Genomic DNA, 17,428 nt, shown 5'->3' with positions numbered 1-17,428 from the left:
AAAAAACAAATTAGACTTCAAAAGTTAAAAATTTTGTGGCTCAAAGGACACTATCAAGAAAGTGAAAGGACAGTCCCTGTAATGAGAGAAAATGTTTGCAAATCATATACCTGATAAGGAACTTGTGATTCAAAATCTACAGAAAACTCTTACAACTCAACAATAAAGACAACCAAATTTAACTGGGCAAAGGATCTGAATAAACATTGCTCCAAAGAAGGTATAGGAATGGCCAGTAAGCACATGAAAAGAGGCTCAACATCACTCATCTTTTGGTAAATACAAATCAAAACCACAGTAAGGCACACTTCACACCCATTAAGATAACTATAATTAAAAAGATGGATAATAACAAGTGTTGGAGAGGATGTGGAAAAATTAGAACCCTTGTTCATTGCTGGTGGGAATGTAAAATGGTGCAGCCAATGTGGAAACAGTCTGGGAGTTCTCAAAAAGTTAATGTAGAGTTACCATGTGACCTAACAGGTCCACTCCTCGGTATATTTCTAAGAGAAATGAAGACATATGTCCACAGAAAAACTTGTACATACAGGTCCATATCAGCAGCATGCTAGAGCTCCTAAAACTGGAAACAGTCCAAATGTCCATCCTCTGATGAATGGGTAAATAAAACATGGTATATTCGTACACTCAAATATTATTTGGCCAAAAAGGAATGAAGTGCTGATCCACACTACAACATAGATGAACCTTGAACACATTATGCTAAGAAGCTAGACACAAAAGGTCACATATTTTATAATCCATTTATATGAAGTGTCCAGAATGGGCAAATTTATCAATACAGAGAATAGGTTAGAGGTTCCCTCCGGCTGGGGTGAGAAGCAGGGTGAGGACTGTTAATGGGTATGAGGTTTCTTTGGGGTGATAGAAATGTTCCATAATGAGACTGTAGTGTTTGCACAACTCTGTGACTATACTAACACTATTGAATTGTACATTTCAATCAGTGAATTTTCTGGTATATGAAAGATGTTTTTAAAAAGTAAGTCTTGGGGATGCCTGGGTGGCTCAGGCATTAAACGTCTGCCTTTGCCTCAGGGCATGATCCCGGGGTCCTGGGATCAAGCCCCACATCAGGCTCCTCCTCTGGAAGCCTGCTTCTTCCTCTCCCACTCCCCCTGCTTGTGTTCCCTCTCTCGCTGGCTGTCTCTCTCTCTCTCAAATGAATAAATAAAATCTTTAAAAAAAATAAAAAATAAAAAAATAAAAAGTTAATCTTGGAAGTGACACATAGGATTTCTACTATATCCTGTTGGCCATAACTTACTTACACTGTGATACCCACTTGAGGGAAGGAATAGTGAAGGTGGGAACAGTGCTCTGTATTCTGGGCAGCCGTGTGCTCAGCTAACACAAGGGGACTGTGATCGAGGACAAGGAGCGAGTAAGATATTGGGCAACATCTAGTAATTTCTGCCACCTTCTAGTTGAAGGTGAATCATAACAAAACTGCTACAAGTCAGCAGCCATTCTTGATGAAGAGCTTCCTATTAGCTTGAAATAATAGCCTGGTTTTTTAAAAAGGTTTAAATACAAAAAGAGGTTTGAGAAAATAGAATTGCCCCTATTCTTCATTGCAAAATAGAAGACCAAAAAAAAAAAAAAAGGAAAAAAACCTTTAATTTCATCTGGTAAGTCAATGTATCAATTGGAGCACAAGACTCAAGAATGAAAAATGACCATGTCAAATAATCATCAGTGACACCTTATTGATACCAGCTGGGTGTATTACCCTGGTCTGGTAAGAAGAAAAGTCCCTGGCACCCAAGAATGTCACAGTCTAATTGGAGAAACATAATGTATATGCATAAAATGTTAAATAACACAGGATAATTTATAGTTACTACAAAATGCAAAAAAGCTGACAGTAAATGCTATGCAAGTTTGATTAGCCTGAGAAAATCCTGTAACCTGACGTATCCAAGGACAATAAGAACAATGATACTTTTGGAGAGCTTGCTATATGACAGGTGCTTTGTAAGCACCTGGTAAGTTTGATCTTGCCCCCTTCTCACATTAAGTGCAAGAACAGAGTCCCCTGGTGGATATGTCCCTCCAGGGCCGTGCACTGAACTGCCTCAGTTGTGCTTGGAATCCAGGCTGCACCATTGGACGCCCACGGAGATCTCAGGACACGCAGGTTTCTGGATCCCACTCAGAGACTCCGATTTCAGTGGTCTGGTGTATGCCCTTACCCTGCCACTGGAGGGGTTTTTTTGTTGTTGTTGTTTTTTACAAGTCCCCAGAGGATTACAGTGACTGTTGAGCCCAGGGTTGGAACCACTGTTTTCCTTAGGGCTGTAGGTTCCTCCCCTTACACACAAAGGATGGTCAGCCTCTGAAGGTAGGGCAGGACTGGAGACCACAGATACGGTCTCATTTTAGAAGTGGTTAGAACTGGACAGCAGCTTAGCTCAGGTAATGCTCTTTTCTCCTGTTCCCACCCCCATCCGCCCACTGAGGCTTTTCTCTGTTCCACAAGATACGTCTTAGCAGTCGCAAGATGTCATCACCTAGAAGTGACTGTCCTGTTGAAGGGGATGAAGGTAGAGACACAGGTGTGCCTATATTTGGAAGATCATGCTGGGGCTTGGTATCTGGAGGAAAGGAACGTTCTAGGGGACTCTTAGGTTGCTAAAATTATTCATGTGTCTGCCCAGAAGTAGGACATTCATTTTCCTTTGCATTCAGGGTGTCTGTGCCAGAAGCTTTGTTTTTGTTTACTCCTTACTTTTTGAGAAGCTCTTATTAAGTGGTTTTAGATGCCTTTATTTGATTGATAACCTGTGTCTGGTCCTTCCTCTCCTGTCCTTCCCTTTCTTCTAATACTTCAACTATTAGGCCAAAAGCAGTTTCTTCTCTTTTTCCTAGAGCTTTCTTTTCCGCTGGTGAAATTTTGTTTTATTTTGTTTTTCAGTTTCCATTGATTTTGAAATTATGACCTGTGCTTTTGTGGTTTCCTATAACCACATCCTCCCTGGCCACTTTATAATTTTTCTATCTTAATTAGTTGCTAATTAGTTCATTCTTTTAGGATTTTCCTCCCCTTATATTACTTCCTTTTTAGAACACTTTACTGCTTTTTCATTGCAGACAAGATTTTAATTTCATGGTTTCATGATTGCTCTTTAACTGTCTTAGAACAATTTGCTATGACATCATTTCTTGCCCTCTTTTACCTCCCTACTCCCCATATCCTTTCTTACTTTACCCTGTCATTTGGATTGTAGTTCTCTGGGACATAGAAAGAGTATGGTAGTGCCATGTTCTCTTCTCATAGTAACTATTGTTTATTTGCAATACAATAAAATAACCAGGAATTTACACACTGACACTGTTTGAGGATGCTAAGTACATTTAATTATATCCCCTAGCTTATGGGATAAAATGTAACTAAAAGAATGAGGAAAGGAATTTTTCGTGGCAGCTACCTTGGTGAATTCAAGCTTGTATTTATGAAGAGTATTAGAAGGAATAGCCTCTATAACAAAATCTTCATGATCACAATAATCAGGAGGCTTTGCTGGTGTTGAAGATCATGCATTATAGATGTTTTAGTTAATGGAGTCTAACTACTGAAACAAAAAAAGGAAAACGATAATATATCACTAGCATGATATCACATCGAAGCATATTTCTCCCATCCCAGCTCAGTGGGTCGTGAGGGCACAGGCAGGCGGTTGGTGCCACTGTGTTTTGATGAAGGGACCGAGACTGCTGGCAGCTGTCCTCTCTCTAGCTTGTTGCAAGGTCTTCCTGGGAATCGATATTCAGCCCTTGCCTGAGAAAAGAGCAGAGAGGCTGGTTTGTGGGCATTTTTCATGGGCAAGGACAGGAAGTGGGAAATGGCATTTCTGCTCACTGAAAGTATTTTTTAAAAAATGGAGTGGGGAGGGGGGATTGGAAGAAGGTGGCCAAAAGGTACAGACTTCCAAGTTAGAAGATAAATAAGAACTAGGGATATAGTACACAACACGATAACAGTTAACTACAGTTAACACTTGCTGTGTTGTGCAGAGAAGTTGTTGAGACAGTAGCTCCTTAGATTTTTCATCACTAGAAGAAATGTTTTCTTTTTCTTTTTATTGTAACTACTTGAGATGATGGATGTTAACCAAACCTAGTGTATAGTCATTTCATGATATATGTAAGTCAAACCATCATGCTGGACACCTAAAACTTGTACAGTGATATAGGTCAGTTATTTTTCAATAAAACTGAAAAAAAAAGTGTAAGTTGTAAGAGAAATGCAGTGCTTTGAGTATGTAACTGACTCAGGGTTCCTATCTACATGAAAAAGATTGTAAGATCAAGTAAACACATAATTAAAATTAAACCACTTCATTATCAAGGAGGAGGTAAAATCCAATGTTGTCACTTGACCAGGTTTCCTTTTAACATTGGTAAAATAAAACAATGCACAACTGTTAAATTAGATTCGTAGAAAGTAGTAACAGATACCATAAAACCTATTCATTTACCCATTGTTGATAGATTTAGTTACAACATAAGGAGCAGTTTATATCCATAACAGATAAAAACAATGCCAAGGTTGGTAAATCTGATTCTCATTACACATGTATTAACAAATCATTATTTCAGTGGGGCCTCATTAATCAGTCAACGAAAACATGAGTATCCACTGCGGACATGGTTCTCCTAATGAGCTGAGAAGAAACCAAACTAAATGGGGATAAAGGCATACTTTAAAAGGAAAGATAATCAGCAATATGAGTTTATATATTTACTATACAAATTGGAAAACCAGGTATACTGGAAGTTGAAAGGATTAAAATTGCATGCCTTCGGTAGAGATACAGCCCAGACTGTTGACCAAACCCGTTACTTTGGTGTGAAATGCCTACAGGAAGAACAAAGAGACACAGAAGTGGAAAATGAAAAACACTTTAATTTACTAATTGCCAAAATCACAACACAGCTTAGAGAATTGTGTAAAATCGTGCCCTTGTTCTTTGGGACATGAGGATAGCAAAAAAAACCCAAAACCAAACCAATGTAGGTGTGTCTGTGTTGTCTGGATTCAGCCCAACCTTAATAGAAAACTCATCAGCAGTAAGCTAGCTGGTTTAATAGCAAAACGTTATAAATTGTCATCCAAGTACATCATACTTCATATTTAAAAATAAAAAAGCATTTAATAGAGATTTGGATTCTGCTGTGACAGACATACAACTATTTGAACTGATTGAGACACCTAAGTAATCCATATAAAAGGCAGTATAGTGATGCACTAATTCAGTATATTCATATGTCATGAATTTAATTACAATTTAAACAAAGCTTAAAATAGTTATAAGCAGCATAACAAGGTAAGATTCAATGGAGGAAGATATTCTAAATGTAAACATTATTATATTTGAATATTAAAAAAGCAAAACAAAATCATGAGGCAGTGAGTCTGGGTAACTCCATTGCATTGCTGTGGGTGCTAGTAAGACAAGGTAATTTAGAGAGCATCTTTTTTTTCTTTCTTTCAGAGTTTATTTATTTGAGAGAGAGAGAGATCACGTTCAAGAGAGTGAGCATGAGTGGGGCATGGGGGTGGAGGGAGGACAGGCAGAAGGAGAGGGAGAAGCAGGCTCCCCACTCAGCAGAGAGCCCAGCATGGGGCTCGATCCCAGCACACCAGGATCCTGACCTGAGCCGAAGACAGACACTTAACTCACTGAGCCACCCAGATGCACCAGTTTAGAGAGAATCTTATCTAATAGCATTTTTGGTGCTGAATTGTCTTTGTTCCTTAACCCTTATAACCATGATTCTGAAAACAGATGAATGTATAGACCAATTTCAAAAGGAAAAAAATGCCTGTAATTCCCATGTTGTTAAATTAGTTTCACTGTGTCATTTAAATATATCAGTCTAAGTTCCTCCTGCTTTGAGCTTTTTTTTTTTTTTTTAGATTTTATTTATTTATTTGAGAGCAAGAAAGAGAGCACAAGCCAAGGGGAAAGGGAGAGAGGGAGAAGCAGGCTCCCTGCTGAGCAAGGAACCTGATGAACTACTTGATTCCAGGACCCTGGGATCATGACCTGAGCCAAAGGCAGGCAGTTAACTAACTGAGCCACCCAGGTACCCCCTGGTCTGAGCTCTTGAAGAAATTTATAAATTCAGCATAGAATATTAGCAAAAGTACAAAATTGCTACAGTTCAAATGAAAAATATTAGGATTCGTATCAGGCAGACATTCATGAAAGTGGCATTTGAGCTGGTCTTTCAGAATGAGTATCATGAGTAGTGAATAAATAAGGATTGGGAGGTAAGTCTCAGGCAAAGGAAAGAGTGAGGGGGTCCAGAGGAGTGAGGCTGTGCCATGTGTGTGGCACAGAAAACAGGTCCTTTGGGCTCTAGTGTATGGTGTGGGGGGATATAGGTCTTATATTCTGTGGAGAGATCATGAGGGCCTTGAGTATTGAGCCAAAGACTAAAGGCCTCATTCTGTATGAATGAGAAACACTGAAGGCAAATGTGAGTAGAAGAATAAGATGAGCTGTGTTGTATTCTTGGAAGTTTTACCCACAGCAGTATTTAAATAAGTTGACAGTGAAGAACGGGGGATTAAAAACCCAGCCCAGACGTCAGCTCCATGAGAGCAGGGACTTGGTTCAATACATATCACCAGGTTCTAGAACATTGCTGGTCCTCCATGCATGTTTATTGGATGAATGAAGGATGCCTGAGTGAATGGCAGGGGGACATCAGGTAGACAAGACTAGAAGATAAAGTCTGGATGAAGACTGAATACAGTCTGGATAAAGTCAGAATACAAGTTGGTAGCTGAGAGCATGGATACTCGAGTTGTCCATAACTAAGTGAATCCCTGAGGGGTGTGTAAGATGATAAAGGAGAGAGAAACAGTGAACAGATTCAGGGTGGAACCTTGATTAACTCCTACAGTTACAGCTAATGTGTAAAAGGGGAAAACCGTGACAGTAAGAAGGAGAAAGCAGAAAGGGGCATCAGGAGTTGATAGTGGCCCAGCAGCCAAACCAGCAGGATTTGTGAATGTCCAGCTTATAAATTTTTATTTTAAATTTTGAATTTGATTTTTTCAAGCAGACTTACTTTGAAGGATTAGTGGGGTCTAGTTTTCCCAGCGTTAAAAATGATTTTAACAAGTGTGTAAGACTTAATGTTGAGGGGATCAAGGTCAAACCAGGCAAGGAAAGTATATCCCAGAAGCATGCTGGATCTGGGGAGATTTCAGGATGATATTAACGTATTTTGGAATTTAACACACGCTTCTTTTAGGCTTCTTGTTACTACATCTTTGAGCTAAATATATAAGTTTTAGCATGTTATATATAGTAGTTAAGCAACAGGATAATTATATCACAAAAATGTTTACTTTAGGGATTCATTTAATGTAGTGTCTCTGTTAGTGGCCTACCCTGGGACATTTTAAGTGAATATATTAAGTTTTATTTCCAGACAATTTTTGTGAAACTTCTTTTGCCTAAAGCAGGCACATGGTTCAGTTGTTTAAAAAAATTAAAAAAAAAAACCACATAAGCTCAAAAACAGGCACTAGTTTCTTACTACTTTATAGCTTTGAAAATCATTCTGAATCCTCTTGACAAGAGTGTTTATTACTACATCAACTAGCAGTAGGACTTACCATTTAATTTTCATTTTGATTAACTTGACTGCAGTTGTTTCTTGGCTGCCTCTTTAGAGCCCACTGCGGAATAAAATTAAAACAGTTTTATGATATAGCAGTTTAGTTGCAGAAAACGACATTTTTCTTTTTCCCTGAATGGTAGTGTGTTTTCCCTCTGAGTTCCCTTACATACACCCCATGGCTCTGGTTTCTCCCTTCTCCCATCCAGCCTTTGTAGTATTGCCAGATTAATTTTCCTAAAGCAGAGCTTCGGCCAGTCTCTCATCCTAAACCCTTCTCTGGCTCCCCATTGCCAGAGAATTAGGACCAGCCCAAAAGCTATTTATTTCTCTTAACGTGCTTTGCCAAAGTCACTGTCCCCACTCCAGATTCTTTATTCCTCTTGCATAGCCCTCGCCGTGCCCTGCCTTACAGAAAATTACACGTGAACACATCCCACCAAGGAGGATGTCAGCTTTTTGAATGCAGGGACCAAGCTCTCTTTTTATTTTCGCCCACTCCTCCATTGCTTGGTGCATGTGAAAGATCCCCATAAATGTTTGCCAGTCTTCATCATGGACACATATGTGCAGTTCTTTGGCGGTCACTTACTCCTCAATGGAGCTGTTTTTAGAAAAAGCTAAACAAATAAGGAGATAAATGTTTGTTGGATAAATGAATGAAAAATCCTTAAAACGACAACCTTGCAAACTACTCTTCTTTCTCATATACAGTACTCCTGATCTCTTAACCCTTTACTTTTTCTTTTTTCCCATAGCACCTTTCGCTTTCTAATGAATTCATAATTATTCATTTTTGTTGCTGATACTGTCTCCCTCCTTCCTTGAGTGAGACTTGGAGCTGAGGGTCAGTTTCTCCCTGTTTTTTGGATTATGGCTGGCAGTTTTCAAGGCAAAAGTCACTGTGGTGTTGAAAAAACAGGGGGAGACGTAGAGGGACCCCAAAGTCAGTTTCTGCTATGCAGCTTTAGGCATGTTTCCTAACTGCCCTGAAGGTTATTTCCTCACCTGTAGGAGGATAATAGGACCTAAATTACAATGTTTATATAAGGATGGAATTCTAGGGAGAAAAAGCATACAGTAAATAAAATTAATAGCTGACGTTTCCTGATCCCTCCTAACATCATATGACGGATTTGGTGCCCCACATTTCCCATCACTATCACTGTGTATCTTCATGGCCCCTCTGTGAAGTGGGTACTGTTGTTGCCCCATCTCATGGGGAAGGGGGGAGAAGGTGTCTGCCGAAGACCACACAGTGCTCGGGGGCAGAGCTATGACTGGACCAAATTTGTTGGACTTCATGGCCCGTGCTTGTAACCCCTGCGCCCTTGTCTATGTGCCCTTCCCCCTCCTCCTGCCTCCTACTGGGGAGCCTCAGGGGAGGCCACATGATTTCTCCTTTGGAGCAGCCCTTCCAGATCTTTCTTTCCTGCTCCAACATGCTTGAGGGGATTGCAGAGTTTGTAAGTACTAGCAGCATCCTTGGGAGGACTTCATGAACCTGGTCTCCCAAAGAGTGAAGGGCAGAGGAGTCTGGTTTGGGAAGTTTCCACTGGGGAGTTGGACCTCGCAATTTTGCTAGGGTACCTCTGCATCCAGATCTGCTTTTTCTCCTGTCCACCCTCATCCCCACTCCCCATCTGTGTCTCCTGTGGCCGAGATGAAGTATTCTTGCATTAAGACTGTTTCGAGGGGCGCCTGGGTGGCTCAGTCGGTAAAGCGTCTGCCTTCGGCTCCAGTCACGATCCCAGGGTCCTGGGATCAAGTCCCGCATCAGGCTCCCTACTCAATGGGGAGCCTGCTTCTCCCTCTGCCTGCCGCTCCCCCTGCTTGTGCTCTCTTTCTCTCTGTGACAAATAGATAAATAAAATCTTAAAAAAAAAAAAAAAGACTGTTTTGAAAATTGTGGCCTTACTGGATTGGAAACATTTGATGGCTTATGACTGTGATAACCAAATTGGTCATTACAGCCTCCTCTGCTTTTGTATTATAAAAGTACTGAAACTTTTTAAGTGAACTATAAATTCCATTTCAAAACACCCAGTTAAATCACTGACTCTTAGTTATTACAGTGTAATAAACAGCAGAAATAAGAAAGGCTAACTGTTTTCTTAAGAAATTGGCCTTTTCAGGTATTATCTGAGCATTGAAAATGACTAAACCAGGATTAATGAGATGGATCGTTTCAGCATCTAAAAAAAATGTCTTTTTAAGTTTCAGGGGATGAATTTCTCTTTTGAAATAATTTATTTGTCATTGGTTCAGATGCTAAAAATGCACCTTGGAAAATATCAAAATGAAAAAAATAATTTCATTTGCATGCTATAAAGCTTCATTATTTTTTTTAAATTTTATTTATTTATTTATTTGACAGAGATAGAGACAGCCAGCGAGAGAGGGAACACAAGCAGGGGGAGTGGGAGAGGAGGAAGCAGGCTCATAGCGGAAGAGCCTGATGTGGGGCTCGATCCCATAATGCTGGGATCACACCCTGAGCCGAAGGCAGACGCTTAACCGCTGTGCCACCCAGGCGCCCCAAAGCTTCATTATTTTTAATTGATTGGGAAATTTGGTAGGGGGCCAGAAAGAGCTGGCAAAATATAAAAATTTAAAAGGAGATACTGGCATTTCATTTCAAGTACTGTTTCGACAGAAAGGCTTATTATACGTTTTTGGTAGTTGTATTTTAGTGATTAAGAGCGTAAGCCTTGAAATCAGTCTGACTTAGGCCTGAATCCTCACTTTTCTGCTTATTAAATCTGTGACCTCAGACATATCACTTAAAATTCTAAACCTTGATTTTTTCCCCACCTGTAAAGAAGGAACAATACCTACCTCATAATATTATTGCATCACATGGAATAATACACGCAAAGCATCTAGGTAGTGCCTAACATATTGTTGGCACTTAATAAATGTTTTATTACCCTTAAGTGCAATCATTTAGATGAAATGAGGTTTTGAAAATATCTTCACAGAAAAGTGGGAAACATTTTCAGGGAATCCTGTGTGCGGTTGTCAGCTTGTTGTCTAATGCCTTTTTAATGCTAATTCGGAAGCAAGCGTATGTCATCTTGGGATGAACTATCAATTTCTGCATTAGTGAAGCTTTAACTAATGAAATTTGATTGCAGAGTATGGAGCAAACAGATGCAAATTTTAAGTTTCTTATACAAAATTATCTTTTCTAGGAGAATGCATAGAAGGGCTACGGGAAAACGAATACCTTCTGATTCATTCGTGCCGTCAGTGGACCACCATCACTGCCCACAGCCTGGAGGAGGGACACTACGTCATTGGGCCAAAGATAGAGATTCCAGTACATTATCCAGGTACAAATCCCCTCAAGGGGCAAGAAAGGCAGAGGAAGGGACTTGACTATGCAAATTTTTTCCTCCTGAATGAGAGGATAGGACTTGTCTATAAACTAGAGTATAATGACTTAGATAAAGAAGAATCAAACATTTTTTTGTGGTTATTTTATCTGTCAGTGAAAGCTCAGTTTCATTTTGACTAGGTAATTTTTAATTGATCATGTAGTTACATATGGATTCTTATCAGATATTTATAAAATGAAAATTTTACAAGCACAAAGAATGTCTCTGTCGTCTTGGGATGGTGGTCGGTATCTGAGCTGCAGTGTCTGAATAACCCTGGACACCCCTTCGATGTTGCTTTTGGGAATGACTTTACAAGATGCCATTTTGCATATGAGCATTGTGGTCTGGCTTTAAAAATACTGGATTGGAAGCTCGGTTACCTGACCACGTCCCTCTTGCAACGAGGCATTTGGAATACAGGTAGCTGAGATGCCCTCACTGCTTTAGTTATTAAATCAGGGTGAGAGCTGCCATTTCACCTCACTTTGAACGCCATTCGGTTCAACAGTGCCACTGAACCAACTTGTACTGAGTACGTTCTATGTATCAGCACTGTTTGGAGTTCAGGATACATCTAGTGGCTTGAATACAGTTTCAATAGTGCTGGCTTATAAACACAGTGTAAAAAAACCAAACACGTTATCCTATATTTATATCTGTGGCTTATAGATCAGTATGTAAAGGATCTTGATTTTTTTTCTCTATAATTATTCAGTTTTTCAAATTTTGTAGGAGAACACTTTAATCAATTACTTATAAGTTGTGCAGCCCTAGACTGCTATTATGTTTTTGAGTGAAATCTTTATAATGCCCAGAGAGGTGCCTTTCAGGAAAAGGGACCTCGCCGTGGTCCCACTGGCTAGAATGGCAGCAAATGGTAAGTGTTCAATAGTTATTGAATAAATGAATAGTTTGGCCCCTTTTTGATTCCTAGGAGCCTGCAATTACCAGTCTGACCTCAGGATCACCCAGCTTCTCAAAAATTCTTCCTATTAAAAAAAATTATAGGAAAGAATTTCTCTAGCCTGAAATTTTGTCCCTTAGAATTATATTTGCTGACCATAGGAGTGACGTTCATGGAAAAAGGAGGAATGTATAGCTGCAGAAAGTATTACAACCGTCGGATTAGGAACCAGGCCAAAGGGACCAGAGAACAAGACAAACCTTCTGGCTTTCCCAGTCTCTCCTGCCACGGGGTCCGTGACAGGTGAGATCTGTGCTATTTTTAGAAGGCCCAAACTCCTGGTGCCTGTCTTTTGTGGAAGACTGGGAAGGAAGGTATAAGATTGTGCTTCACCACAACACGCCATTTTACCTGTTGTACCGTGTTCTTCTCGTCATAGATTGAATTTTCAGTCTTTCCCCTGACCCCACTATGAATGGCTTAGCAATGCCGTCTTCCCAAAGGAATGCTTTCATTTGGTCCTTAGCTTAAATCTCCTTAGAGACTGCGAACTGCCACCAGACTCCACGGCTTATTTCTCAAAGCCCCTAGGGCTGGTTCTAGTCTGCTTCTCCACACTTACTTCTACTCTGGAGAGCAAACCTTCCGTCTAGCTAGATTGGTCACTTCACTGTTGGTTGGACATACTGGCTACCCTTCCATTTACTCCATTCCCCAGCCGGCGTGGCCTTCATCAGACTTGCTCTTATCAGGGCCTGTCCTTGCTTCAGGGGGGTGCGGGCATCCCTACTATGCCCTTGGGGTCCCCACATGTATTTATGGTGACTCATATTTATTTGGCACAGGCCCTGGTCTTCATTCAGTTACCTTTTCCTGGATACACGCAAAGTTTGACTTGCTAGTTGGGACTGTACATTCCTTAACATGTGAGCCCAATTCTTTTTTATTTTAACTTTTTAAAAAATTTTAATTCCAGCATAGGTAATATATAGTGTTATGTGAGTTTCAGGTGTACGATACAGTGATTCAACAATTCCGTATATTACTCAGTGCTCATCATGGTAAGTGGACTCTTAATCCCCCTCACCTATTTCACCCATTCCCCCCCCCCACCTCCTTCTGGTGACCATCTGCTTGTTCTCTATAATTAAGGCAGTGAGACCAGTTCTAAAAAACCTTTGTGAATTCTTTGGATCTGTACACAAAAGATATAATTCTTTATTGCTGTAGATTCTTGACCTAGGGCTCTCAAACTTGGCTACACATTGGAATCTCCTAGAGAGCTTTAAAAATGACCAACGCCCAGATCCCATCTCCAGAGGTTGTGCTGTAACTGGTCTTGAGTGTGGGCTGGGCATCAGGATTTTAAATTATGTAGTTAAATTATACAGCCAGGGTTGGGACCCACTGTTCTGGGGTGGATGTTCACAGTGTCAGAAGAAAAGATTTCCCCAAGAATTTGTGTTTTATTGTCTTGAACATTTTTTTTTTAATTAATAGCCATTCAGCTTCCACTAGGATGAAAGATACGGTATGTTCAGCAGCTTACTCTTTATTTATAAGGAAGATGGTGGTACACTTAACTGGGAAACCAGGCACCAGATAGGAGGTGGGTGGAGGGATGGGTTAAACAGGTGATGAGGATTAAGGAGGGCACTGGTCATGATGAGCACTGGGTGAGGTATGGGAATGTTGAATCACTAGATCGTATACCTGAAACTGATGTAACGCTGTATGTTAACCGTACTGGAATTAAAATAAAAATTTAAAAAGAAAAGAAAATGGTACCTTTTTTAAATGAAAATTTCAGGTGCCAAGACTAAAAGGAAACATGGACTCCAAGATCATACCACTTCACATGAAAGGAAAGAAAGTATCTTAAAGGGGAAAAAACCTTCAAACAGGACCGTCTTAGTTCAGGCTGCTATAACAAATACGGTAGTGGGGGAGGATTATAAACAGTTCATCTCACGCAGTTCTGGAGGCAGGAAGAATCTGGGGTGTGGTGAGGGGGGCTGCCTGGTTTCCAGGTGGGGGTCTTCTCTCTGTGCGCTCACTTGGTGGAGAGAGAATTCCACTGTCTCTCTTCTGTCTCTTCAGATAAGGGCACTAATCCCATTCGTGAGGATTACTTGGTGATTACTAGGGCATTTGAAAGGAGGAGTGGTCCTTCTCTAAACCTCTCCACCCCCATCCTTGTGCAGCTATTGATTTCTGTCTGATTTGGTATTTACCACGAAAATGGTAGAACGCGTTTCTAAGCAGACTCCACTATTGATTCTTCCCTTTGTTAGTTGTCTTTGTACTGCAAGGAGCGCTTTTCCGTCTCTCTCGTTTATTTATTTACTTACTCACCTGTTATGGAATTATAGATTGTTACTTCATTCAGTGGGTTATCATCTATTCCTGTCCTTATTTACTTGGATGTTCAGATTGTCCCAGATTTAGCCATTTGGGTCCAGCTGGCCCATGTATCTCTGTGACATGCTGCCTTCATTTTTCCAAGCAGGTCCTTCTTTTCTGGCAGAGGTAGCAACCGTTCCTTCCCTCAGGGCCCCCTGCGCTGTCCTGCTCCAGGCAACGCTCCTCACTTTGTGTAAATAGTATCCCTTGGAGTTGTGTAGTGCACAGCCTGGGCAGCAGTATGCAGCTCTCGTCACGTGTATTCCAGAATATAAGAAAACAGCATTTTTAGGAGATCACAATTTAGAGTGCCTTTCCCATATTCTTTATCAGAAATTTTCATGAAATTCCTTATGTGAAAAAGAAATAATTTCATAAAACTTTGAGAAAAGATAAATATGACTTGAACTTCTTATCAAAACTATGCTCTGATATGATGGTAATAAGAGTTGCCTTATTCTGAATTCTAAAATTATTAGATGTGCTTTGGGGAAAAAAAAAGACCTTCCCTCATTCTGGCAAAATAAGTTTTTTTCATTTTGGATAAGAAAGAGTTTTCTTGGTATAACAAACAATTGATTCTGAGAGAGAGAATGTGTTCAGTCAGCATCACATATTTTGCTAACGGTGGGGAAACCACTCAAGAAAAATTGGCACAGTGTTTAGAAAAGCGATTGCTGCTTTCACACAAGTTTTATTCAAAAGGCATCACAAATAAATTGTATCTAAACTTTCTAACTTCTCACTGCACCCAAAAGGGCAGATTTCCTATGGAACATACAATGCAGAACTCAGAATTTTTCTGCATTCTGCATACTCAGACCATGTAAATTACTGCTTGGCACTTCATCAAAGACCGCTCATTCACCCTGCATGCATTCCTCCCACTGCCCCCCGCCCCCCGCCGTCTTTCCTGATGTACTAAACCAAAAACCCAATCTTTTTTAAAAAAAAATTTTTAAAGTCAAGTGCAACTTCATTATAGCCAAGATGTTCTGAAGATGAATGATTTCACTTTACAATTCACATTTCTGTTCATCAGATCCCTTTGTCTCTGTAGCTCGGAGGGGTCCGTCAGGCAGATACAAGGTCGTTACTGTGGAAGCTCCTGCCTCGGGATTCATTACTTACGCTGACCCCTTCTAGAGCGTTAAAGCAAAGTCAGTACTCACAATTAGACATTTTTTTTTTCCCTTTAAAACTAATATAAATCTCAGGCTCCACAAACACCTAGATCTCTGGAATTTCATTTACCTTCCTAAGCTCTGAGTTTCCAATCTATGGAAAGGAGATTTACTTAAAAAATGTCATGAAGGGGGCGCCTGGGTGGCACAGCGGTTAAGCGTCTGCCTTCGGCTCAGGGCGTGATCCCGGCGTTATGGGGATCGAGCCCCACATCAGGCTCCTCCGCTATGAGCCTGCTTCTTCCTCTCCCACTCCCCCTGCTTGTGATCTCTCTCTCTCGCTGGCTGTCTCTATCTCTGTCGAATAAATAAATAAAATCTTTAAAAAAAAAAAAAAGTCATGAAGATTCCTTGTGACCTAACTTATGTTCGTGACTCAGTGCCGTGCCAGGCACGTTACGACCACTAATCAGTGTTACCCCCTCATAATCACCTCTCATGAAAGCTATCCCCAAACAGCTGTCTGTAAAGACAAAGCTTGGAGAACCCAAATGGATCAGAATGTGATGTGTCTGTATGTCTTGGATCCCCCCATTTGAGAAGTAGTGGAATTCTGACTGGGTTTATGAAAATTTAAATCATCTGATGGAACGCTTGCTGTTCACGGGTGAACAGATTGCTACTGGAACATAAGCATCGGAGAGAAATGGCAGCCACGTTTGGCTTCTATTTTTAAATTCTCATCCTCCTGCAAATCCGGTGAATCTATAACCAGCAAAAATGATCTCAGTACTTCCTTACTAGCTATAATATGTACAGAAATAAGTGACACTGGAGCACAAGGTTAGTAGAAGATTTGCTTGTGAAGTCTGCAGGGCTCTTACTCAGCAAGCACCTGGATTTCTGTCGGCAGTGCCTCTTCTTAAAAATGTGGGTGTGCAGTCTGTCTCTTAGGCAAAATTATAGTAATGTGGTATCTACATAACCTTGAATTGTAATTACTGAACAAAAGGAAATGTTGAAACAAGCTAGTTTTATTCTCCTGGGTTGCAAGTTTAATTAGCATGAATCATCCGTTTACAAAAGTAGCTACTAGCATTGAACAGCACTTTGTGTACTTTCTGTATTACATGAGATAAAGCCTAGGTGTTAAAATGGAAATAACCAAACTTCCTTTCAAAAAGGCCTGTGGACTAACAGAGTATGCCAAGGAACGTTATCCCAGCCAGTTTTTGCCAGTGATAAATATTAGATACTTAAGAAATAACCACTTTTCGTAACTGAATCTGTAGGTCACAGTTAGCATAAATCACTAAAATGTATTTAGTGCTAATTCTTATCTAGACACTTCGTTAACTCAGCATTTTAGTTTTGTTTCTTCATGTAACTTTCACAATAAACCCCAGAGGTGGGTTCTATTATTACCTGCATTTTTCACAGGTACAAATTGAAGTTCAAAGATTTAGTTAACTGTCTTGTAATACTACACAGCTAGGAAGTGTGATTTGAACCCAGGATATGTGGCTCCAGAGCCTGCTTCCCTCACTGCTATTGCCTGGAAAGTGCTAGAAGGCACTGTCCACACATAAGGCATTCTAACCATTGTACAGAAGAGAGATCAGTTAGAATTAGTCAGTAAGGTGAAGAACGCTCTTTCACTTTCCTCTCCTTTCACACACAGCTCACTGCTTGTATTCTGACTCTAGGGGAAATTTAAGTAAATATGTATTTATCTTGACCTTTTCCAGATTTATAAGTCATCTGCAAACAGGTAACATTCCCGTCTCTGAATAAATTACCAGGAAGAAGCAAAGGCAGAAGAGCTTCCCGGGAGCCTCTTGGACTTGGAGAGGGCAATGCATGGGAGCCTGCTGGGAGCAGAGAGGTTGAGGCCTGGGGAAAGCATGTTCTAAGTGTGGATAGGGAAACTGTCCGTCTCCAGAGGGGTG

General features: G+C 40.4%; 1 protein-coding gene across 2 annotated transcripts in view; it reads left to right on the top strand.

Moving 5' to 3' along the window:
- The window catches only part of GAREM1 (GRB2 associated regulator of MAPK1 subtype 1), a 193,322-nt gene that overhangs the window by 61,949 nt on the left and 113,945 nt on the right, over nt 1-17,428 (top strand). For both annotated transcript variants that reach the window (XM_002924742.4, XM_011231715.3), the window contains exon 2: nt 10,860-11,000. In XM_002924742.4, coding sequence (XP_002924788.1) covers nt 10,860-11,000 — 141 coding nt within the window. The remainder of the gene's footprint in view (nt 1-10,859; nt 11,001-17,428) is intronic.

The sequence above is a fragment of the Ailuropoda melanoleuca genome, chromosome 14, assembly GCF_002007445.2.
Source record: "Ailuropoda melanoleuca isolate Jingjing chromosome 14, ASM200744v2, whole genome shotgun sequence".
Lineage (NCBI taxonomy): Eukaryota > Metazoa > Chordata > Mammalia > Carnivora > Ursidae > Ailuropoda > Ailuropoda melanoleuca.
Note: the sequence above shows the minus strand (reverse complement) of the source record. Positions and strands in the feature narration are given on the sequence as shown.